Here is a 24,983-nt window from a genome sequence, read left to right as displayed (position 1 = left end):
TCATTAGAATTTCTTCTGGGATAGAAGTGATCTGTACAAGAAGGATGGATTGCACCTGAATTGGGAGGGGACTAATATACTGACTCTGGTTTCCTACTTCCATATCCCCACAGAACCGATTCTGGAACAAAATACAATCTTGGGCTCAGTGGAACGCAGCGTCAGTTGTGAAGATGTGATTGTAGCTGGAATCTCGCCCTAATCCTTAATGAGGATCAGTGACAGTTAAAGCCTCTTCAACACGAGAAACCTGTGGCCAGGAGCTCATTAGCGGCTATAAAGCGGGTTGGTGCTCAGGGGCGGGCACCGATTCAGGCAGCGCGATGGGACATTGGTTGGTTTGGTGTCTGTACCTTTGGGCCGCTCGGCCCTTCCTGGTCTCTGCTGTGTGTCCTCCGGAGCCGGGCTGGAGGCTGCCGTGTGGCCTGGCCACTATCAACAGCACTGAGTGCATCAAGCAGGGCTGCTGCTTTCAGTCCCCGAGTCTCAGTGGGCAATCCTGTTTCTACAACCTGAGAGACAGCCCAGGTAAGGAGACCAGCCTCCTCCCGGAGAGGAGCCCACCCCGAATGGCCGTGTCTGGGGTTCGGGAGTTGAGGGGAACATTTCAACCTAACACTGAAGAAATAATCCGGGTTATGCTTTTTTTTTCTTCGAGTGGCGTTGTCTTGTTTGCCTTCTGCCCCTGCTCTCTACTGGGGGGGGGAGGGGGGTAAAGAGTGGAAATACTGTTGGGGGCTAGCTCCTTATTCAAGTTAATCTTTCTTAACATCTGTTTTACTCTTGCATTCTATTCCCTATATGTTTATAATGGCTTGAATGGATAGTGTGCTGTCATATCTTACATGTGACAACAGTAATTTTTTTTAAGTCTAGGACTCGAACCTGTGATCTCCTTGTGGGAACTTCAAGGGGGAAACTAACTTATTGATGAGGAAATAATGGAAGATTTTGTTACTGTCCTGTTATACAATAGAGAATAGTGGGTATATAAACACTTCACTACAAATATCCCCTCAACCTGTTCTGAGGAATTGACTTCAGCTGTGAAAGCTGGACCTGTTTTTGCTCTGCTTAAGGGTGTGCTTTTTTTTTGCCCCTTAAAAACCATGATTCTGAGCTAATTTATGGAGATTTCCAGGTTGATGAGATTAATGGTTCAAAGTAATTGTGGACTATCTTTTTTTCTCCATTACAGGAGTATGTTCTAGCCAAAAAACAGATTTACAATGACTTGTCATGGTGTGCTAAGGTGGTGGTCTCCTCTGGATGTCATCTGGTTGCTCTCTAGAATGAAAGATCAAACTAGCTTTGATGTGAACATGTAGTAATACCTCACTACCTTGAGTGAATAACAAATGTTGCTTTATTCCCAGTAAGTCTTGCATGAAAGTAACTTCACTTTGTGAGCATGTTGTATGGGGCCAGTCAGTGATATCCATGTCCCATTAGTGGGTGGCACAGTGGTTAGCACTGCTGCCTCACAGAGCCAGAGACCTGGGTTCATTTCCCGCCTCAGGCGACTGACTGTGTGGAGTTTGCACGTTCTCCCCGTGTCTGTGTGGGTTTCCTCAGGGTGCTCAGGTTTCCTCCCACACTCCAAAGATGTGCAGGGCAGGTGAATTGGCCATGCTAAATTGTCTGTAGCGTTAGGTAAGGGGTAGATGTAGGGGTATGGGTGGGTTGCGCTTTGGTGGGGCGGTGTGGAGTTGTTGGGCTGAAGGGCCTGTTTCCACACTGAATCTAATCTAATCTAATCTAAAGAATGAACACCATCTTTACACAAGGTGTTAAATGTATGGAATGAGCTGCCAGAGGAAGTGGTACAATTGTAACCTTTTCAAGGAATCTGTATGGCTACATGAATAGGAAGGGTCTGGAGGGATATGGGCTGGGTGCTGGCAGGTGGGACTAACTGGTTTGGGATATCTTGTCAGCATGTTCAAATTGGAGCGAAGGGTCTGTTTCTGTGCTGTATGTATGACTCCACATGGTGTGCTGTGCCCAGTTGTGTACAATATTCCATTTTAGATGGAGTCATACAGCATGGCAACAGACCCTTCAGCCCAAATTGTCCAACCTGACATTGCAATCTGGCCTGTATCCCTCTAAACCCTTTCATCATACTGCCATTCAGATGGTGTTAAATGTTGTGGAGGTGGGTACAGCTGTTACTTCTCCTCTAGCTTGCGCAATGCCCTCTGCATGAAAAAGCTACCTCCAATCCCTTTTTGAAGCCTTTCCCCTCAGCTTAGACCTAGGCCCTCTTGTTCTAGACATCAACCCTGGTACAAAGACCTTATTGATGCCCCTCTGACTTATAAATCTAAAGTCTCCCTCTTTTTGAAGTAATACCCTTCAGAATCTCTTCGGAGTCTTCTGAAGACTAACAAATCCTTTCTACAGAAGTGACCAGAATTGTATGCATGTTCCAAAAGTAGCCTCACCAATCCTATACAGTCAAACATGGCATCCTAACTCCAGACACAATGTTATCTGAAGGCAAGCCTACCAAATGCCACCCTGTCTACCTGTGATGCATTTCAAGGAACTGTGTGCCTGCACCCTAGGTCTGTTTGACAATACTCTACTGCCTTACTGTGCAAGGCAAACAAGGGCAGGACTTGCAAAAATGCAGCATCAGCTTGTTAAATAAAACAGCACTTGTCTATCCTTGGTCAATGAGATCCAGGTTCTGTTGTATTGAGGGGAATCTTCACTGTCCATGGCACTCTTCTGGTGTCAAACCCAAGTCTCCTATATGCATGTCTGGATTAATTATATCAATGACAAAAAGCAGTGGATCCTGCACTGATCACCACCTTGTCTGAAAAACATACCCTCTGTGTCTACTTTCATACCAATTTGGTATCCAATTGGCTAGCTGCACTGGATCCCATGTAATCTAGCCTTGCTAACCAGTCTATCATGCAGACTCGAGCTGATTCTTTGCTGAGGCTACACAGACAACATTTGCCATTCTTTAATCTTTGCCACCTCTTCATAAAAAAACTTAGTGAGAATTTCAGTCATGTTGACGATCCCCAATAGTCGACGCTCCCGTCACTTTAGAGGAGCTGACCGGCTCTCGAGGGGCAAAACCCCGGGGCTGGACGGGCTGACTGTGGAGTTCTTCAGGGTGTTCTGGGACGTCCTAGGGAACGACTACGCACAGGTCCTGGGGGATTGTCTAAATGCCGGACAGCTGGCCCTTTCTTGGCGCAGGGCGGACATCGTCCTGCTGCCGAAGAAGGGGGACCTTCGTTCTCTGAAGAACTGGCGTCCGGTCTCCCTCCTCAGCACGGACTACAAAATCTTCGCCAGGGTGTTGTCTTCTCGCCTGGCTTCCGTGCTGGCCCACATGATTCACCCGGGCCAGTCCTACACGGTCCCGGGCCGGAGGATACACGACAACGTCCACCTGGTCCGGGACCTGATCCATTTCTGTCGACGGGCTGGTCTGCCGAGCGCCTTCCTGTCTCTCGACCAGGAGAAGGCGTTCGACAGGGTCGATCACGAGTACCTGCTCGGGACTCTGTGGACATTCGGGTTCGGGACGCGGTTCGTCGCCCGGATCCGACTTTTGTACGCCGCCGCAGAGTGTCTGGTTAAAGTTAACGGGTCCCTGACTGCGCCCCTTCACTTCGGGAGAGGAGTGCGTCAAGGCTGCCCCCTGTCTGGCCAGCTGTATTCCCTGTGCGTGGAGCCTTTCCTCGCCTCTTGCGGAGGAGGTTGTCGGGGCTGGTTCTGCGCGGCGCGGGCATGGGGGTGGTCCCCTCGGCCTACGCCGACGATGTGCTCCTCACTTTCACCGACCCGGGGAGGATGCGCGAGTGCCAGGCCCTGTACTCGGCGGCATCTTCCGCCAGGATCAACTGGGCCAAATGTTCCGGACTACTGGTCGGTCCGTGGCGGGTGGACTCTCTGCCGGAGGAGTTACGGGGGTTCAGCTGGAGTACCACCCATCTCCTCTCGCTGGGGGTCTACCTCAGCCCGGCTGAGGAATCCTGGCCGGCCAACTGGCAGGAGCTGGAGGCCAGAGTCTCGGCTCGCCTAGGCCGCTGGACAGGACTGCTCCGAGTGCTATCTTACAGGAGTCGAGTGCTGGTCATAAACCAGCTGGTGGCCGCCATGCTGTGGTACCGGCTGGTCACTTTGGTCCCTCCTCCTGGCTTTGTTGCTGACATCCAGAGAACGTTGGTCGACTTCTTCTGGGACAAAAAGATGCACTGGGTCGCCGCGCAGGTGCTGAGTCTCCCTATCGAGGAGGGCAGTCAGTCGCTGGTGTGCGTCCGCACCCAGGTCGCGATGTTCCGCCTTCAGACCTTGCGGCGATACCTTTATGTCGAGCCTCCTCCTAGGTGGTGCGCCCTGGCGACGTATTTTTTCCGCCAGGTGCGTAACCTCAACTACGACACGCAGCTCTTGTTCGTCAACCGTGACGGTTTGGAGGTCTCCCTCAAGGCGCTGCCTGTCTTTTACCAGGACATGATCACTGTCTGGAACATGGTCGAATCGCGTCGCGCCTACCCTCCGGCAGGAGTAGCGGCTGTCGTCAGGGAGCCGTTGCTCAGGAATCCGCACCTCCGTACTCGCGGGTTCGAGTGGCTGTCGGAGGGGAGGGCCGTGGCGGCGAGGGCGACCAGGGTCGGGGACATGCTGGGTGCCGGGGGCCTGGGCTGGACGCTGCCGCAGGACATAGCGAGCAGGGCAGCGGTAGACGTCCGGTACATGGCCACTGCCATCCGACGCCTTAAAACGGCGGTGCTCGGACCCGACATACTGCACCAGTTGGAGGACGCTCAGGTGTGTGGTGGGATCCCGTTCACGCTCACCCCAGCCCGGACGGACTTTCACATTGGCCCCAAAGTCCTGTACTTCCCGCGGGAGCCTGTGCCCCACAACCGGACCCGCCTCCGGAATTTTAATTTTGTCCCCTTAAGGGATATAAAAAGGAAGGCCCTGTATAGACTGCTGCTCCACACCGTCCACCTCTTCTCCCTCATCCACCGTCTGGACACCCCTTGGCGTGCCCATTTGCCACCGGGCGGTGGGGATCTCCAGTGAAGGGCTCTCTACGCGGGAGTCCTCCCCCTTTCTCTCGGGGATCTGGGGTGGAGGGTGCTGCACGCAGCAGTCCCCTGCAACCACAGGTTGCATTGGTTCACGGACTCCCAGCCCAACTGCTTGTTCTGTGGAGTCCGTGGACCATGTATATATTGGTTGTGGGCGTTTGCACTCCCTTTTTGATTTTCTCAAAAACCTTCTCCTCTGCTTCTGGCTGCACTTCAGTCCCACACTCCTGATCTTCGGGCACCCGGTACGGAGGAGGGAGGGCAGGTCCGAGGACCTCCTCGTGGGTCTGCTCCTGGGCCTGGTCAAACTGGCCATCAACAGGTCCAGGCAGCTGGCCGTGGAGGGGGTCGTGAGGGCCGACTGCCTGCCCCTCTTCCGGGGCTGTTTGTGGGGAGTCAGTGGGAGGGAGGTAAAGGGACCTTTCCCCGAGGAAATAACCCGGGAACATGACTCTGTCCCTCCCTCGTCGAGTAGGGGATAATCCCGAGTGAAGCGGCTGGTTGGTTTGATGAAGGATAATGTTATCCTGGTCTCACTGAGTTTCTCTTTGTCTAAGAAAGAGCTGGTTATTAAACAGCTGCAGCAGGCGTTTGAATAGAGGGGTAACTTGGTATGACATTGCAATGTTTCTCAGTGCCCCTGTAATGTTGAGGTGTCTCATTTGCTGTAACTTAATGGTTCCAAGTTAGAAACTGCCCAGCTGAAATGATGCTGCTTGGGACTGTGTTCTGAGTTCTCTTACCAAGGAAAAGCTGGTGTCACCATAGGGAGGTGATTGACAGTTTCTACATACTCACTGGTGGAGTGAGTGCTTGGGGTGGATCAATCCCCTGGTCTGTGTATCTGGTATCCTCATGTTAAAGGAGGTGGAGATAAAGGACTACACACCCTTTTTTGTTTTGTATTCCACCCCCCATTGACTGACTATACTGTCTCTCTCAAACCACTGCTTTCTCTTCTTTTCTTCCCCCCCCCCCCCCCCCCCCCCCATTCTACAAAAAAGTGATTCCTATTCTTTCAATTTCTTTAATTCTCTGTTCCCAGGAGTAAGCTTTCCACTTCAGGACATCCCGGATGTCCTTCCAAGACTGTAACTATCCCTTTCCCCCAAGATTAATACTGCATCTCCTCTGGCTAAGGATGTCTGTTCATCAGAAGGATCTATGTATTCAACCAATGCTATGCTTTGAATGTGACCATCACAGACCCTCTGTCAATCACTTCTCCCAACACTGCCCTCCACCCCCTACCCTCCCTCCACCTCCTAGTCTCCAGCTGATGTGACATCAATTGCCTGAATCTCTCTGCACCTCTTTCTCCCACTCCAACCTCACTACCCAAGCATGCAGCCCTTTGCTCCAACCCCAACCTCTCTATCAAACCTGTCAAGGAAGGTGTATTCTTAGTGGGGTGTACTGACTGGTACACAGCTGAGGCTAGGTACCAACTCTGACACCACCTAATGTTCTCTTGAACACGACTCCACGTTTGATCACCAAGCTGCTATTTCCCAGACTGTCAACATCAGGAGATCTCTCATCCACTGTCTTCACCCTGACAGAAATGGGCAGTGCTGGGTGAGGGGGCTATCTCCTACCCAAAAATCCATAAACCTGACTTCCAGCACCACTAATCCAGAAATAGTAGGTTGGCCAGGGCAGAGTGCAGCAGTTCAGGCAGCATCCAAGGAACTTCAAAATCGACATTTCGGGCAAAAGCCGTGTGTGTGCTGGTGAGTGAAAGACCCAGGTGCAAGAATCTTTATTCAAATTTCCACCACCAGGAAGAAAAACACCTGCGGCCAGTGACCAGCATCAAAGGGCAATGCTGTGATCAAACAGTGAAGGGGAGGGCAGGGATTAAATCAAGAGTTGGAGGGGGGCGAAAATAATGCACTCCACTCCCTGTGGTGTCCACCTCTCCCTGAACAAACGTCTTTCCTCTTATCTGGACTCTGTCCACTTCCCACTTGTCCAGGAACCTTCCACGCACATTCGGGACGCAACCCATGCTCTCTGCTTGCTCTGTCATAAAGCAAAGAAACAGATCCTTTGGTCCAACTCATCTATGCTGACCAGATATTCAAAGCTATTCTCGTCCCATTTGTCAGCCCTTGGCTCATATCACACTCAACCCTTCCTATTCATATACCCACTCAGATGCCTTTTAAATGTTGTAATTGTACCCACCTCCACTACTTCCTCTGACAGCTTGTTGTGCACATTCACCATCCTTTGCACGAGAAAGTTGCCCCTTAGGTGCTTTTTTTTAAATCTTTCCCTTCTCGCCCGAAGACTACCTTCGAGATCCTAGATTCCCACCCAACCCAGGGAAAAGACCTTGTCTGTTTATCTCAGATATCCCTCAGATTTTACAAACCTTCAAGGTCACCCCCTCAGCCTCTGACTGAGGAAAACAGCCCCAGCTATTTCAGCCTCCCCCCTATAATTCAAATCCTCCAACTCTGGCACCATATTTGTAAACCTTTTCTGAACCCTTTCAAGTTTCACAATATCCTTCCTAAAAGAGGGGGAGCAGAATTGTGCACAGAGGCCTACAGTGGCCTAACCAATGTCCTGTACAGATGCAACATGACCTCAAACTCCTAGACTCTTTTCTCTGAACAATAAATGCTGCCTTCATCCTGTCTACCTGTGACTCTCCTCCTTTCAAGGAAAGATGAACCAGCACTCCCCAGGGTTTTGTTTTAGCAAAACTCCCCAGTAAGTGCATATGTCCTGCCCTAATGTGCCTTGGCAAAATGCAGCACCTCCATATCCATTCCACTCCATCTGCCACTCAGCCCACTGGCTCATCTGATCAAGCCCCTGTTGTATTGAGGTAGCCTTTGCTGTCCATGACATTTCCCATTTAGATGTTATCTGCCAACCTAGTAACTGGACCTCCTGTGGTCTGATCCAAATAGTTTATATAAACGATGAAAAGCAATGGACCCAGCCCTGATCCTTGTGGCACACCCCTGGTCATAGCCCTCCAGCCTGAAAGGCAATTCTCCTCCTCCTCCACCACCCTGTCTTCGACCTTCAAGCCAGTTCTGTATCCAAATTGCTAGCTCTCCTTGTATTCCACGTGATCTAACCTTGCTGACTGGCCTACCATGATGAACCTTATCAAACCCCTCACTGAACTCTCTATAGATCATGTCCACTGCTCTGCCTTCATCAATCCTCTTGTTACTACTACACCTCAATCAAATCAATGAGACATGGTTTCCCCCATAAAGCCAGTCCTTGCCTTTCCCAGTAAATGTAAATCCTGTCCCTCAGGATTCTCTCCAACTTGCACTGTCCTTCCACTTCTTTCCCCACCCCCCCAAAAAAGTCAGGCTCCTGAGTTTAGGTTCTGTAGTTTTTGTTCACATGTTGTGAAATAGTGGCACAGTTTCCAGTGCGTCACCTAGACTATCAATTCCTGGTCCCAGCACCTCATCTTCCCCATGGACACTCGCTCTCCACAGGGAGATACAGGCATATAGAGAGCCTAAAAGCCCCCAGTTTCTTTCCCTCCCACTGACCAACCAGTCCCCTTCCACTCACTCACTTGGTGGAACTGGTCCTCCCCCCTCCACTTTGACTCCTCCCCCTTCCTGCAAACAATTAGGGTGGCCATGGGTGTAGGTGGGTCTGAGCTATGCCTGCCTCTTCATGTGTGGAACAGTCCCTCTTCCACAGCTATATGGGCACCATCCCTCATCTCTTCTGCTACATTGGCTGACTGCATCAGCACAGCCTTGTGCCCCCCAAAGCAGCTTGAACAGTCCATTTCCCACACCTCTGCCCTCAAATCCCCTCCTCCCCAACAACTCTGCTCCTTATGTACCACCCCACAACCTGAAAATCTAACACCTCATTCTTTACCATTTGTGCCACCCCCAGTCAGGCCCAACTGCTAAATAAATACCTGTACGTCCTTCCCCATACCAATGACCCTATCCAGAGGGACTGCTCACTCTGACTCCCTTGTTAGTTCCACACTCCCTCTCCTCTGACCCCTCCTCCACTCCTGACACCTTTACCTGCAGTAGCAGCAAGTGCAATGTCTGCTGCTATGTCTCCCCTCCCCTCTGTCCAATGCCACAAACAATCATTGCAAATGCAGCAGAGATTCACCTGCACCTCTTCCAACCTGGTCTACTGCATCCATTGCTCCTGATATCACTGTCCAGGAGGCTACAAAGCACAGATTTAGACTATCTCTCTCACAGCATCTGAGCTCTGGATGCTCCATTTTTCCCTGACCTTTTGGTTACCAGCCATTTCACTCTTCCCACTCTTGATGACATGGCTATCCTGCACCGCCACCACCTTCAAAATAAAGCCCCACACAAACTGGAAGAACAACACCTCCATTTTTCACCTCAGGAGCTGAGAGCCCAGTGGCCTTAATGTGGAGTCACCAGCTTCCAAATCTGCCCCCCATCCTATATCCAGCCTTTCCCCTCCTCCCTATCACCTTGCCTGGACCCAACTTGTCCATCCACTTCATCACCAAGTGGAAGTGACCAAGTTGATAGATGAAGGAAGGGCTGTAGATGTCGTATACATGGACTTTAGTAAGGCCTTTGATAAGGTTCCGTATGATACACTAATGGAGAAAGTGAAGTCACATGATGTGCCGGGTGTTCTCGCTAGGTGGATAAAGAACTGGTGGAACAACAGGAGACAGTAATAGAAGGGAGTGTCTCAATGGTGAAAGGTGACCAGTGGTGTTCCACAGGGATCCACGCTGGGGCTGTTGTTTGTAATATACATGATCTGATAGAACAGGCCCTTCAGCCCACGATGTTGTGCTGACCACTGATCCTCATGTATGCACCCTCAAATTTCTGTGACCAAATGCATGTCCAGGAGTCTCTTAAATGTCCCTCATGACCTCTCTTCCACAACTGCTGGCAACGCATTCCATGCTCTCAATTCTGTGTAAAGAACCTGCCTCTGACATCCCCCTCTATACTTTCCTCCGACCCGCTTAAAACTGACCCCTCATGTTGGTCACTTTCTGCCCTGGGAAATAGTCTCTGGCTATCGACTCTGTCTATGCCTCACATTATCTTGTATACCTCCATTAGGTCCCCTCTTCTCCTCCTTTTTCTCCAATGAAAAAAGACTGAGCTCAGTCAACCTGTCTTCATAAGATAAGCCCTCCAGTCCAGGCAGCATCCTGGTAAACCTCCTCTGAACCCTCTCCAAAGCATCCACATCTTATAATAGGGCGACCAGAACTGGACGCAGTATTCCAAGTGCGGTCTAACCTAAGCTTTATAGAGCTGCAACAATATCTCACGACTCTTAAACTCGATCCCCCTATTAATGAAAGCCAAAACACCATATGCTTTCTTAACAACCCTGTCCACCTTGGGTGGCCATTTAAAGGGATCTATGTACCTGCACACCAAGATCCCTCTGTTCCTCCACACTGCCAAGAATCCTATCCTTAATCCTGTACTGAGCTTTCAAACTCAAATGAGAAGTGATGCATTTTGGGAAGTCTAATTCTAGAGCAAACTATAATGCGAACTGCAGAGCCTTGGGGGAAAAGTTGAGCAGAGATCTGGGGAGTTCAGGTCCATTGTACCTTGAAGGTGGCACAAGTGGATAGTAATCAAGAAGGCATATGCTATGGTTGCCTTCATCAGATGGGGTATGGAGTATGAGAGCTGGCAGGTCATGTTAAAATTGTACAGGACACTATTCTAAATGCAGGCAAACCAGTTTGTACAGTTTTGGTCACAGCATTATCAAAAAGATGTGGATGCTTTGGAGAGGGTACAGAGAAGGTTTGAGGATCTTTCCTGGTATGGAAGATGGCTTGAGTAGGTTAGAATGTCTTCACTTTATTTTTAAAAATGGGGGGTGGGGGAGAGACTTGAGGTCTTCAAAATCACAACCAGTATAGACAGGGTGGATAGAAGTTGTTCCCCGGGTGAGGATTCAATAATGAGGTCCTTTTTTCCCCCAACTTGAAAAGTGTCCTGGGGATGTACACAGCAAGTACACTTACAGAGGATGGTTGGTGCCTGGAACATGTTGCCAGCAGAGGTGGTAGGGTCAGGCACAGTAGATTCATTTAAGGTGGGAATCAGAGGGATATCAATGCCTAGGAATTGGGTGATGGGTTTGGACAATAGATTTGAATTGGCTCAGGCTTGGAGGGTCAAAGGGCCTGTTCCTGTGCTGCAAACTTTCCTTGTTTGTTCACCAATCCAGTGCACCCTTTCCACTGACCAATCACAACCCCCCCAACCACAATCCCACCCTCTATTTAAGCCTCCTTTCCCTTCCTAGCCCTGCAGAAGGGTTCTTACCCAAATTATTAACTTCACTGCTCCTTCAAAACTGCCTGACCTGTCATCCAAGTTCTACGTTTTATTGGCTCTATTCCACCACACCCTTTTTTTTGGAGCAGAGGGTGATGGGAAAGGCTGGTGGTTTGGATGACTGACCAGGCTTATCCTATACTGGATTAGTGGTGCTGGAAGAGCACAGCATTTCAGGCAGCATCCAACGAGCAGTGAAATCGATGTTTCGGACAGAAGCCCTTCATCAGGAATAAAGGCATTTCGCTGCTCGTTGGATGCTGCCTGAACTGCTGTGCTCTTCCAGCACCACTAATCCAGTATTTGGTTTTCAGCATCTGCAGTCATTGTTTTTACCAGGCTTATCCAATGCTAATGCACAGGACAGTGTAATGTCTGGACCTTGTGCCCATATAACTGACATTCCAACACCTGCATTTTCATTTACCCCCTCCACAGTAACTTGTATTTTGAACATGTCTGCTTTACTTTGACTTTCAAGTTTGGAATTCCCATAACATTCTATTGTTTTGGGAGCTTTTAATACTCCCCTTAGCATCCATTACTGCGTTCATAGAAGCGATTAATAGTCATTGACAGAATGCCCCCACCAGCCTGCCCACTTTATTGGGTAATCACATGGCTTCTAGAGTACCTTTGTAGGATATTGTATTCACTTTCAAACATCAGATGATCTGCCTTAATTGTTGACCACCTACAGATAAAAACCTGACACCAAGTAGTGGAACTGTATAACTTTATGAATGATTTTGGGGCTTTGAGGCTTCATCCCTCTGTCAATGGTTTGGAGGTCACTTCCACCAATGGGGAAACTGAACATTCCCGTTCTCTCTGCAGTGTGCACAGCAGATGGCCAGTTCATTGTAGCAATCACCAGGAACCTGACCCGTCCTGCCCTCAACCTGTCATCTCTGTACGTGAAAGATGGACATGAAGCTGAGTGCAGGCCTAAGCTCGTCACAGCAGAACTTGTAGCCTTCCGCTTCCCAATTACCTCTTGTGGCTCGACCCAGTGGGTGAGTATTGGAGGCTCCAGTATTCTGTCCCTCTGAACGGGCCAGCTCCCTATTAAACAGTGTCTTCCCTTGCAGGAGGAGAATGGGAGCTTTGTGTATGAAACGGATGTCTTGGGGAAGAGGATGATTCAGAAGGGGCCACTGGGCTCAGTAACCCGGGACAGCACCTTCAGGTGAGTGGGCAGTGGGATTTGTTGGTATGGAGAGGGAAGTGTTACTGACTGAAACTCCTCCACCTATTTGTCTCTCGACAGGCTGCACCTCCAGTGCAAGTACAAGGGGGAGCATGAGGCAGGCTTACAAATCAATGTCTCTGTTTACACCCTCCCTCCACCACTAGCTGCTTCTGAAGATGGGATCCTGAGGCTGGAGCTGCGAATAGCAACAGGTAGTGCTGCCCTGGTAATAGGAGCACTGGGAATTGTATCCCTTCAGGGGAGTGACTGTGTTTTGGTTTGTTCTCCTTTTATTTTTATCTGTTAGATGGCAGCTACAGCTGGTGGTACAGGGACAGTGACTACCCCATTCAGAGAATCCTTCAGGAGTCGGTGTTTGTTGAGGTTCGTGTGAAGGATCGCACTGACCCAATGATAGTCCTGAGACTGCGTGACTGCTGGGCAACTCCTGTGCCAGCCCCTGACCATGAGGTGCAGTGGAGTCTCCTGGTGGATGGGTAAGGATCTGAAAGTACCACGTCCAGCCTTTCCAGAGTATGGAGTGAAGACTCCATTCTTACAGTATAGTGTCACAGTAAAGTGTGTATAACATTGTATGTATATACTGGCAATACTTGTGCTTTTTCTTTTCATCATGGTTCATTTGTGAATTCCACTTGGTATTTGATCAATTTCATGATCTTGGACTTGTCCTTCATTTAAAAATGTGCCTTAATGTTGCCAGGTTGCCTTTCCTCTTTGGAAGGGGATTGTAAGATTGACTGACAACTAAACCTCCTGCCCCACCTTCAAAAGAATACTCCCCGTTACTCCCTTATTTTAGGGAAACACAAGCAACATCTCTTCAGCATCCACTTTGTGAAGTCTCCTATGATTCTCAGATCAAATCCATCTTCCCTCCACTGACTGAAGGCCCTGCTGTTTCAACCTGATGGGTCAGCTGACCAAATATTTATCTTGGTTAATGTTGTCCCTACACCATGAGCTGCCTGCTGTCACTGACACCTTGTCAAATAGTTTCTAGAAATCTCTTCAATCACAGGTCATCCTTCATCTGTGCTGTTTGATGTTTCCTCCAATTACTGATCCCAATACTGATGTGGATTGTAATTAAGGACTCTAACTTTTCTCTCTGACAGAATGAACTGACAGATAACTGGCCTGTCCATTTTAGCTTTTGCATTATGGGTGGATTGTCTGAAACTTTCTACAAGTCTCTACAACAAAGTCCATTACATCCTGGTGCAAGATGGTCTTTTGATATGTTTGCCCCCCTCTTGGCACCCTCCTTCCTGGCAACTGCTACTCCCACTTGCTACCTGATTTTATTTGCAGTCTATTTGTGGTTTGGTTTAGACCTTTTGGTCACCTGACCATCTTCTGTTTCAGGTGTCCCTATGAAGGTGATGACTATCTGACCCTCCTACACCCAGTAGGTCTCTCTTCTGGCCTGCAGTTCCCAACCCATCACAAGCGGTTTGAAGTGAAGACGTTTGTTTTCTTGGATGGAGTGTCTGAGCAGCCCCTCTCTGGACAGGTAACCAAATGGAAGGAATGAGGCCAAGCTCATGAAATCCTCTTGCTGTGTCTCTGTACTACAACCTGGGCTATTGATCTATGGGAAGATCCCCTTAAAATCTCTTCTCCTCCTTTTCTAGGTTTACTTGCACTGCAGTGCTGAGGTTTGCTCTCCCTCTGCTCAGGACGACTGCACAACCAGATGTGGTCCAAGTGAGTTCCTTGATGCTCTCTTTATTAAGCTGAGACCCACCCCTCCATCATCTGTCTGCCCCTATATCCAATGACCAAGGATACAGCATCCTGGCTGTAGTGTCAACATGGATTCTAACCATCTCGTGTCCCTCTCCAACAGGGACACGCAGGAGTGCTCTCCTCCATGAGGGGACCTTGGTAAGTGCTCCTGGTCCAGTTGTTCTCCTGGAAGTTGGGAACAGCCAGTCTAAGCAGCTGCTTAATGAGAATGGTAAGTGATGTTCCTTGTTTAGTTCACTGAGCATCTTTTCCAATATCTGAACCCCCTTCCTCCTTCCCCCATAGGTGCTGCTGGATCTCCTGCTCTGATTGGAGTAGCTGTTGGGTTTCTGGTGTTCCTGTTGATGCTGATGGCTGCAGTGTACAGAATGAAGAACCCAGCCCAGTCTGTCCCCAGTGTCATGAGATTGAACTGTAGATCTTGAATATAAATAAACCAGTCCCTGGCGTGTGTCTATAACAAAGCTGTGCAGTCTTGTTGGAAGTGAGTTTGAATTGTGGTTCAGTATTTAGGGAAGGGACAGCAATTAGTTGTCAGACCAAATGGTGAGTGGCTTGGAGTTCCCCAACTGGAATTCCCAGCCTTGCCATGTTCTTGTAGCAACATGCTTATGGTTCTGATCAGTGGTGATCCCCTAGAGAGGCTGATATTCAGTAATAATGCTCGTACGTGCTAAGATCACTCAATAGGTTCACTTTTTCCTTAATATCATTGAGGAATTCAAATCAGTTGGTGCCACTGACAATGACTGTGCCCTTCAGAATGTTTGATTAATTGTACTGTCTAAAATCAGAAGTGACTCCCTAAAGGATGTGCAATTGGTTATTTTAGGATCAAGATGAGGGGAAATTGCTCATACTCTGGAGGGAGGACTGGAGATCAGCTGAAAATGTTGCTTGGAAAAGCGCAGCAGGTCAGTTGCATCCAAGGAGCAGGAGAATTGATGTTTCGGGCATGAGCCCTTCTTCTGGAATGACTTTCCTCATTCCTGAAGGGCTCCTGCCCAAAATGTTGATTCTCCTGCTCCTTGGATGCTGCCTGACCTGCTGCACTTCTCCAGCAACACACTTTCAGCACTACTCTGGGAGACTAGAGAATTCTTCCTCAGCAGTTGAGACCAAAACATCAATTTGCATTGAGATGGTTCTCTGAAAGCTGAAGGGTAGAGGAAGAACGTGGGACCAGGATACAGAGTCATATGGTCACTGAGCCAGTCTGCTGTCCAAGGCTGAATGGCCTATTGGGCTTGTTGTTTATCCTTGGGCTAATGTCTGTCCTGTTTTCACACACACCAAATGATTGATGCAGTGGCTTCACTTGTTTCATGCAGCTGTGTCCTTCGGGATAGCAATTCCTTTCCCAGTTGGTGTGAGGAAATCTCCTCCCAATGAGAATGAGGAGGCACCGAGACCTGAACTTGCTGTGGCTTTATCCAGATCTGTCATCTTTTGGGGGGGGGGGGGCAGGGCTTGACTGCAGTGGTGTATATTCCTGATTTGTTCATGCCGTGTTTCAGCCCTTGTGCTTCATTCAACTTGGTTCAGCAATTACTAAACTCTGCCCAGTACATGTAAGGCTGTGATTTGGTTATAGGCTCTTTTCTCTTTTGAAAGGTAGGAAAATACCTTTCTGCTGCCACCTGGGTTCAAATCCCACCACTGGCAACTGTGTGGAGTTTGTGTATTCTCCATGTCTGCATGGGATTCCTCCACAATCCAAAAATGTGCAGGTTTGGTGAATTGGCCATGCTAAATTGCCTGTAGTACTAGGTGAAGGGGTCTGTGTGGCTCGGTGTGGACTTGTTGGGCCAAAGGGCCTGTTTCCACACTGTAAGTAACTTAATCTAGGAAAATATATTGGTTTCATTAACACAATGATGCAACTTAGTGCTGGCCTTTTTTTTGTCCTATATCAAGCAGTGCTATGGGATGGTCCCCTCACAGGAGGAAGCAACCAAGAATGAGACTAGTTTTATAACCTGCTGTCCCTTAGGGAAAGAGATTGGCCTCAAGGATGAGGAATCTCTTTCATCACCCCAGAGCACAGTGCATGCTGGGACAGTGGGTTGGAGGGTTATGGGAATTGAACAGAAAATTGAGGTAAATGTGTACCCCAAGGCTGCCTTGTTCCTCTATGCTACTCTGCATCTTCCTGTTTACTGAGTCCCTGTGTCTTGGTGTGGTTTTTTTGCCTCTCACACGGCACATCTTTTAAGAATAAGAGTGAACCATTTTGGTAAGATTGCTGATGTTGTAGCTTGAACTCATTTCATTCCTAGCTGTGATAGTATCCCTTGGTATTGGTTTTTAAAAAAACATCACACACCTATTCAATGAACATGCCTCCTCCCTTCCCTGAAGATAGCTCCACAGACTCTGCACCCTCCAGAGAAAAAGCATTGTTCCTCTCTCCTCAAACTAAATGGCCCCTTGTTTTAATATTGTTCCCTCATTCTTCCCTTTCCCATGATCGGAAACATCCTTTCAGTGCCTGTTCCGTCACATCCCCTCAGCATCTTAATGTCTTACAATTACCTCTAATTTTTCTAAACTGGAATGAAGACCTGCTTAGTCTGTCAAACCTTTCCTCAAATGTCCTCACTTCAAGAATCCCTTGTGTGAATATTGTACCACTTATTCAATGAAGGGAAAGCTTCTAGGTGAGGTGTAGGCAAAATATTTCCCACAGAAGGTAGGAGTGTGTTGGAATACAACAGGTGGGGGTGAAGTAGGCACACTAGCAGTGTTTAAGGCCCTCTTGATGTTCACATGAACAGGAGTCAAACAGGGAGAGAAACCACAAATAGTGGGTCAAAATCAGAATTAGCAATCAGTGCAGCTTGGTGGGCTGGACGGCTTGTTCCTGCACTGTATTGTATGAGTGGACTAAAACTGCAGAGTAATCTGGATGCAGTCTTTCCAGTGGCCTGTACAACTGTTTTCCATATTCTATTCCCTTTTCTAATTAACAGCATTCCATTTATCTTCCAATGTAGTTGGCTCTCAGCAGAGCCATAGAAACAATACAGCACAGAAGGGTACGTGCAGTCCATTGTGACCCTACTGCCCCAAAGACACCAGGTGCCCTTTTCCAGTCCCATCTTCCTGAACACAGCAGGTAGGGCTACAGCTTACAGCACTGGTGAAGATACAGCTATTTTGTAAAATAGCTTCGAGTCTCTGCCTTCACTAGTGAACTCGGGCAGTAAGCTCCAGCCACCCACCACCCTCTGCAGAAAATGTACTTCCTCGTGTCCTCTCTAATCTTTCTGCTGTTTAGCTTGAATCTATAATCTCTGGTTTTGGAACTCCCTCCCAAAGGAAACAGGTTCCTCCTGTTCACTACCTCTACCCCTCACAATTGTGTGCATCAATCTTGTCACGTCTTCAGCCTTCTCTATTCTAAGGAAAACAACCCCAACCTCTCCAATCTCCTATCGTTATGACAATTCTCCATCCCTGGCAATGTTTACTAGATTACTTAGTGTGGAAACAGGCCCTTTAGCCCAACAATTTCATACCGACCTTCTGAAGAGCGACCCACCCAGACCCATTTCCCTCTGACTAAAGCACCTAAGACTATGGGCAATTTAGCGTAGTCAATTCACCTAACCTGCACATCTTTGGACTGTGGGACGAAACTCACATAGACACGGGGAGAATGTGCAGACTTCACACAGAGCGTTTCCTGAGGCAGGAATTGAACCCAGCTCTCTGTTGCTGAGAGGCAGCAGTGCTAACCACTGTGCCTGGAATGTGGTGACCAGAACTGCATGGAGTACTCCGTGTGACCTCACCACTACACTACACAGTTCCATCATTATATACTGCCTTTTGTATACTATCCCTTTGCCAGGGAAGGAGAGCATTCCATCTGCCTTTTTCACAATGATATCTACCTGTACTGCTTTAGGGACCTGTGGATTTCCACACCAAGATCTCTCACTTCATCTACCCCTCTCACTGTATTCCCATTTATTGTTGATTCCCTTTTACGGTTTGCCCTCTCTTAGTGAATCACCTCCCACTGACAGCGTGTGATGCATGTATCAGGACACCAAGCTCCCTCTGAAACTCCCAGTTCTACAATTTTCTCTCCATTTAAGTAATCTGCTTTTTTTTTATTCTTCCTGCTGCTGTGAGCAGGTTCACATTTTGCAATATTTCCCTACCCTTCTCCAAATCTCTCCAGATACGGTGACCTTGAAGATATCAATTCATGTGCTGGGCCCCTTCCGACTAAGGGATGGCGATTTTTCTGACTCCTCCAGTTGCTTATCCATCACCATTCTTGACTGGATGTGAAAGAGCAATGTGTGAATACCTCACTGCTGTTAATGTTCAGAACTGTGCCCGCTCTCCTCACTCAAGTGAGGGTGATACTGGAGTTGGTAATGCTCAACGATTGGCCTGGATCCTCCAGGAATGGAGAATCACTGTTTTGATCACTTCTGTTTATGGTTGTGGGAAAATATGAAGAAATGGTGGATGTGAATACATTTACAACATTCAAAAGACATTTGGATAAGTACAGGAATAGGAAAGGTTTGGAGTGATATGAGCCAGGAGCAGGTGGTGGGGGAGGAATAGTTTAGTGTGGGATTTTGTTTGACACCCACTGGTTAGACTGCAGGATCTCTTTCCATACTCTACGGCTGTGAGAGAATAAAGGATTATAGAATAATGCAGCACAAAACAGGCCCTTTGGCCCACGACGTTGTGCCGAACATGTGTCCGAGCTTAAGCACCTATCCATGTACCTATCCAATTGCTGCTCTATCTATTCTCTACTCTATCTATTCTCCTGATCATCTTATAAACCTCTATCAAGTCACCCCTAGCCTAGCACTCTCAACCTATCCTCATACGACCTATTCTCCATTCCAGGCAACATCCTGGTAAATCTCCTCTGCACCCTCTCCAAAGCTTCCACATTTTTCCTAAAGTGAGGCGACCAGAACAGCACACAGTACTCCAAATGTGGCCTTACCAAGGTCCTGTACAGCTGCAACATCACCTCACGACTCTTGAATTCAATCCCTCTGCTAATGAACACTAATACACCATAGGCCTTCTTACAAGTTCTATCCACCTGAGTGGCAACTTTCAAAGAGCTATGAACATAGACCCCAAGATCCCTCTGCTCCTCCACCTTCCTAAGAACCCTACCGTTAACCCTGTACTCTGCATTCTTATTTGTCCTTCCAAAATGGACAACCTCACACTTGACAGGGTTGAATTCCATCTGCCACTCCTCAGCCCAGCTCTGCATCATATCTAAGTCCCTTTGCAGCTGACACCAGCCCTCCTCACTATCCACAACTCCACCAATCTTCGTGTCGTCTGCAAATTTACTGACCCACCCTTCGACTCCCTCTTCTAAGTCATTAATAAAAATTACAAACAGCAGAGAACCCAGAACTGATCCCTGCAGAACTCCACTTGTAACTGGGCTCCAGGCTGAATATTTACTATCTACCACCACTCTCTGACTTCGACCGGTATGCCAGTTCTCTATCCAACTGGCCAAATTTCCCACTATCCCATGCCTCCTGACTTTCTGTATAAGCCTACCATGGGGAACCTTATCAAATGCCTTACTAAAGTCCATGTACACTACATCCACTGCTCTACCCTCATCCACATGCTTGGTCACCTCAAAGAATTCAATAAGACCCGTAAGGCAAGACCTACCCCTCACAAATCCGTGCTGGATGTCCCTAATCAAGCAGTGTCTTTCCAGATACTCATAAATCCTATCCCTCAGTACCCTTTCCATTACTTTGCCTGCCACCGAAGTAAGACTAACTGGCCTGTAATTCCCGGGGTTATCCCTATTCCCTTTTTTGATCAGGGGCACAACATTCGCCACTCTCCAGTCCCCTGGTACCACCGCCATTGACAGTGAAGACGAAAAGATCATTGCCAACAGCTCTGCAATTCCTCTCTTGCTTCCCACATAATCCTAGGATATATCCCGTCAGGCCCGGGGGACTTGTCTATCCTCAAGTTTTTCATATGCCCAACACATCTTCCTTCCTAACAAGTATCTCCTCTAGCTTACCAGTCCGATTCATACTCTCCTCTTCAACAATACGGTTCCTCTCATTTGTAAATATTGAAGAAAAGTACTCATTCAAGACCTCTCCTATCTCTTGCGACTCAATACACAGTTTCCCACTACTGTCCTTAATCGGACCTACCCTCGTTCTCGTCATTCTCAGGTTTCTCACATACTCATAAAAGACCTTGGGTTTATCCTTGATCCTACTCACCAAAGATTTTTCATGCCCTCTCTTAGCTCTCCTAATCCCTTTCTTCAGCTCCCTCCAGGCTATCCTGTATCCCTCCAACGCTCTGTCTGAACCCTGTTTCCTCAGCCTTATGTAAGCCTCCTTCTTCCTCTTTACTAGATATTCGACCACCCTTGTCAACCAAGGTTCCCTCACACGACCATCTCCATTGTTTTGTTGCCATTTTCTTGAAAGTATCTCTTGACGAGAGGTAAGAATGTTGTGAAGAGGAATAAAGGCTGTTCGGGGAACAAGCATTTACATAATGAGGCATTTTGCTTTCCAATTGGTGGAGGAATACAGTGTGTCAGAAGGATGCATGTTTTGACCAATAAATGGCTGAAGAGTGCGGGGGGCCAATCATGTCATGAAACCTCTCAGAATCCATCTGATCACTGTTGGTAACCCTGGAGATCTATAAAATCCTCTGCTGTGCTGCTATTGGTCACCTCTCTGCAATTACATTGAAGCAGAGTAATATCCCAGTTTGAAGGGGATCAGGGAGGGAGGGTCACCAGGTTACACATTGAAGTTGGACAATTTTGAAGCTACAGCACTCCGATCCCAGCTTTAGGGCCACTAGGATCTGTCCTCTGCTCATGAAAACCAGCGGGAGGACCATGCTAAGCAATGGGAAAGGTGGTGCCATATCACTTGCTAATCAACAGAAGGTGGTACATTACAGTGGTATTATTGCTGGACTGTTAATCCAAGTAATGTCTGATCACCTGTGTTGAAGTCCCACCACGGCAGACAGTGGAATTGGAAGTCAATACATCTGAAATTCAGAGTCCAAAGATGACCGTGAATTCATTGTCGGAAAACCCCATCTAGTTCAATAATGTCCCTTAAGGAGGGAAACCGCGATCCTTCCCTGGTCTGGCCTACATGTGACACCAGACCCACAGCAATGTGGTTGAATCACAACTGCCCTCTGGGCAATTAGGGATGGGCAATAAATGCTGGCCCAGCCAGTGATACCCTCATCCTGTGAATGAATAAATAAAACACTTTGATCTCCTCCCAACATCCTTGTGCTGGGACCACTGTAACATTGCAAAGAATCACAATGCAAGCTCAAGGAACGACACCTCATTTTCTACTGAGACATTTTACAGTTTCCAGGACTCAATACTGAATTTCACAATATTAGACACCTGTCATCCATTTCTCATGTATTCTCACCAAGCTCCCCTCTCCTTGAGGGAGAGGGGAGGTTGGTGAGAATTTCGTTTCCAGCTGAGAGGACCCATTTTCTCCTTATTATGCCTTAATTTACTCGCATTTTACATCCCTATTTCTCTTTCACTACAATTAGTAACCCCCTTGTCTCTCACAGTGAGTCTCTACACCATTTGGCCCCCTCGCTCCTGTCCCCTTCACCTCGCTTTGTGTTAAAAACATAAAAAGGTATTTTCCAACACAGTTCAGAATGGGTTCTGGGTAATCCAAGATGGAGGACGGGGAGATATTGAGACTGTAAGACCTGCTCCTTTTTTGAGGTATTTCATGGGTTGGAGGTGATTTTCTCAAATTCCAGGAGCAGCAATTACAGTTTTATACACTGTTGCGTTGTTTCGGAACGGTGGGGAAAAAGATCAAAACAACAGCACTTTTAAAAGGAGGAAGACACAAAGGCAGTGACCACATGGTCAATGAGGGAGAGAGAGAAAGAAACACTGATTACTGACACAGCAGTGAATCTCCACAGTTACTGCCTTTGCTGTTTGAGTTCAAATATCTCTGGACATCGTTGTGCATCGAGGAACAATATAAAAAACAGCAACATTCACAGCTGACCTTGGATGAACCTGTGTGGGAGAGCTCACAGCACAGGAACAGATAAATGCATAGTTTTTAACATGTAACCTTGCTGTAATTCTACAGTAGTGAATAGAGTGGGTTCTTGATTATTGAGATGTTTTATTAAGATCTATCTATTGATTGAAGTTTTAAACTATAAACCATAAGGACTAAATTAGCCTGGAGCACTGTTTTTTGGACCAATTTTGTTGGTCTGTAGATTGTGAAGTAGAAAAGATAGCCTGTAGTAGAGTGATGTGCTCTTCCTGTGGGATGTGGGAAATTAGATAGAGTTTCCATGTTACTGATGATTATGTCTGCAGAAAGTGTCTTTGGTTATGAATCCTATCCGATCGCATGGATTCGTTGGAGCAACAGTTAGAGGCAATGAGGAATTTACAGGAAGTAGGGGGTATGATGGATGGCAGTTATAGGAAGGGAGAAAAGCCGCAGATACAGTCAGGTGCATGGGTTAACTCCAGGAAAGGTAGAAGGGGTAGGCAGGTGGTGCAGAAGTCTCCTGTGGGTATCCCCACCTCAAATAAGGATGCTGTTTTGGAAAATGTAGGGGGTGATAGACTCTCAGGGGAGTGTAGCACGAACATCCAAGTTTCTGGTATCAACACTGGCTGTAATGTGATGAGGGGTACATTGAGTTCCAAGTGATCGATTGTGATAGGGGACTCCCTTGTCATAGGCACAGACAGCAGTGAAAAATCTGAATGGCATGTTGCCTCCCTGGTGTCAGTATCAAGGATATCTCAGAGAGGGTGCAGAGTGTTCTCAAAGGAGAGAGGGACCATTATACACAATGGACCCAACGACATAGGAAAAGGATGTGATTCTGAAGAGAGAATATCGAAAGTTAGGCAGGAATTTAAAGAGGACGTCCAGGAGGGACGCATTATCTGGATTACTCCCGGTGCTACAACCCAGTGAGGGTAGGAATAGGAGGATAAAGCAGATAAATGTGTGGCTGAGGAGATGGTGCAGGAGTAGAAGGGCTAACATTGTGGGATCATTAGAATTTCTTCTGGGATAGAAGTGATCTGTACAAGAAGGATGGATTGCACCTGAATTGGAAGGGGACTAATATACTGACAGGGAGATTTTAAACTAGTAAGGTGGGACCCAGGGAAATAGCAAGGAAAGGGATCAATCTAAGACTGATACAGTTGGGGAAAGGAGTGCGTCAGTCAGGGCCAGCTGGAACAAAGCAGAGAACAACATATAGGACTGACAAATTAAACTGCATTCATTTCAATACAAGAGGCTGAACAGGGAAGGCAGGTGAACTCAGGACATGTTTACAAACATGAGACTGGGATATCATAGCAATTATAGAAACGTGGCTTATGGAGGGACAGGACTGGCAGATTAATGTTCCTGGATACAAATGATATAGGAAGGATAGAAAGGGAGACAAGTGAGGAGGGGGAATGGTGTTTTTGATAGGGGGTAGCATTAATGCTGTATGTATTCCTGGCAATACATCCAGGGAAGTTACTTGGGTGGACCTGAGAAATACAAAATGAATAATAACCCATTGGGATTGTATTATACATCATCTAATAGCGGGAAATTGAGAAACAAATTTGTAAGGAGAGTTCAGTTATCTGTAAGAATAAAACAGTGGTTATGGTCGGGGATTTTAAATTTCTAAACATGGACTGGGACTGCCATTGTGGTAAAGGTTTAGTTGGAGAGGAATTTGTTCAGTGTGTACAAGAACATTTTCCTGATTCAGTATGTGGATGTACCTACTGGAGAAGGTGCAATACTTGACCTGCTCTTGGGAAATAAGGCAGGGCAGGTGACTGAGGTGTCAGTGGGGGAAGCACTTTGGGGCCAGCGACCATAATTCTATTAGATTTAAAATAGTGATGGAAAAGGATAGACTGGATGTAAAAGTAGAAGTTCTAAATTGGAGGAAGGCAAATGTTGACAGTATTGGGCTACAACTTTCAGAAGTTGATTGGGGCAGGTGTTTGCAGGTAAAGGGATGGTTGGAAAATGGGAAGCCCTCAAAAATGAGATAATGAGAGTCCAGAGGCAGTATTTTCTTGTTGGGTGAAAGGAATGGCGGGTAGGTGTAGGGAATGCTGGATGACGAGAGAAATTGATGTGGTAGGGTGAAATGGGAAAAGGCTCTTTCACCCAGTCAGTAGTTAGGGGAGGGAATGCACTGCCTGGAAACGTGGGTGAGGCAGATTAAGTTCAGGCATTCAGGAGGGACTTTGGGGGTTGTTTTGATGGAAATAGTGTGTGGGGAGAGGCAGCAGGTTAGCAGTGGAGAACAGGACTTTTGATGGGCCGAATGTCCTCCCTCTGCACCGTCATAATTCTCCGACTCTTGTTTCCTACTTCCATATCCCCACAGAACCGATTCTGGAACAAAATACAATCTTGGGCTCAGTGGAACGCAGCGTCAGTTGTGAAGATGTGATTGTAGCTGGAATCTCGCCCTAATCCTTAATGAGGATCAGTGACAGTTAAAGCCTCTTCAACA

The 24,983-nt window shown here is 47.6% G+C and overlaps 1 protein-coding gene across 1 annotated transcript; it reads left to right on the top strand.

Moving 5' to 3' along the window:
• The first annotated feature begins 320 nt into the window (after positions 1-320).
• On the top strand, positions 321-24,943 carry LOC140494865 (zona pellucida sperm-binding protein 4-like). The gene is made up of 6 exons (XM_072594539.1): positions 321-528; positions 12,913-13,102; positions 13,995-14,142; positions 14,264-14,336; positions 14,479-14,589; positions 24,855-24,943. The coding sequence occupies exons 1-6, from the start codon at positions 324-326 to the stop codon at positions 24,941-24,943; spliced, it is 816 nt and encodes a 271-aa protein (XP_072450640.1). The 5' UTR covers positions 321-323.
• The last annotated feature ends 40 nt before the right edge of the window (positions 24,944-24,983 follow it).

Source organism: Chiloscyllium punctatum, chromosome 24, assembly GCF_047496795.1.
Source record: "Chiloscyllium punctatum isolate Juve2018m chromosome 24, sChiPun1.3, whole genome shotgun sequence".
In the NCBI taxonomy this organism is placed as follows: domain Eukaryota; kingdom Metazoa; phylum Chordata; class Chondrichthyes; order Orectolobiformes; family Hemiscylliidae; genus Chiloscyllium; species Chiloscyllium punctatum.
Note: the sequence above shows the minus strand (reverse complement) of the source record. Positions and strands in the feature narration are given on the sequence as shown.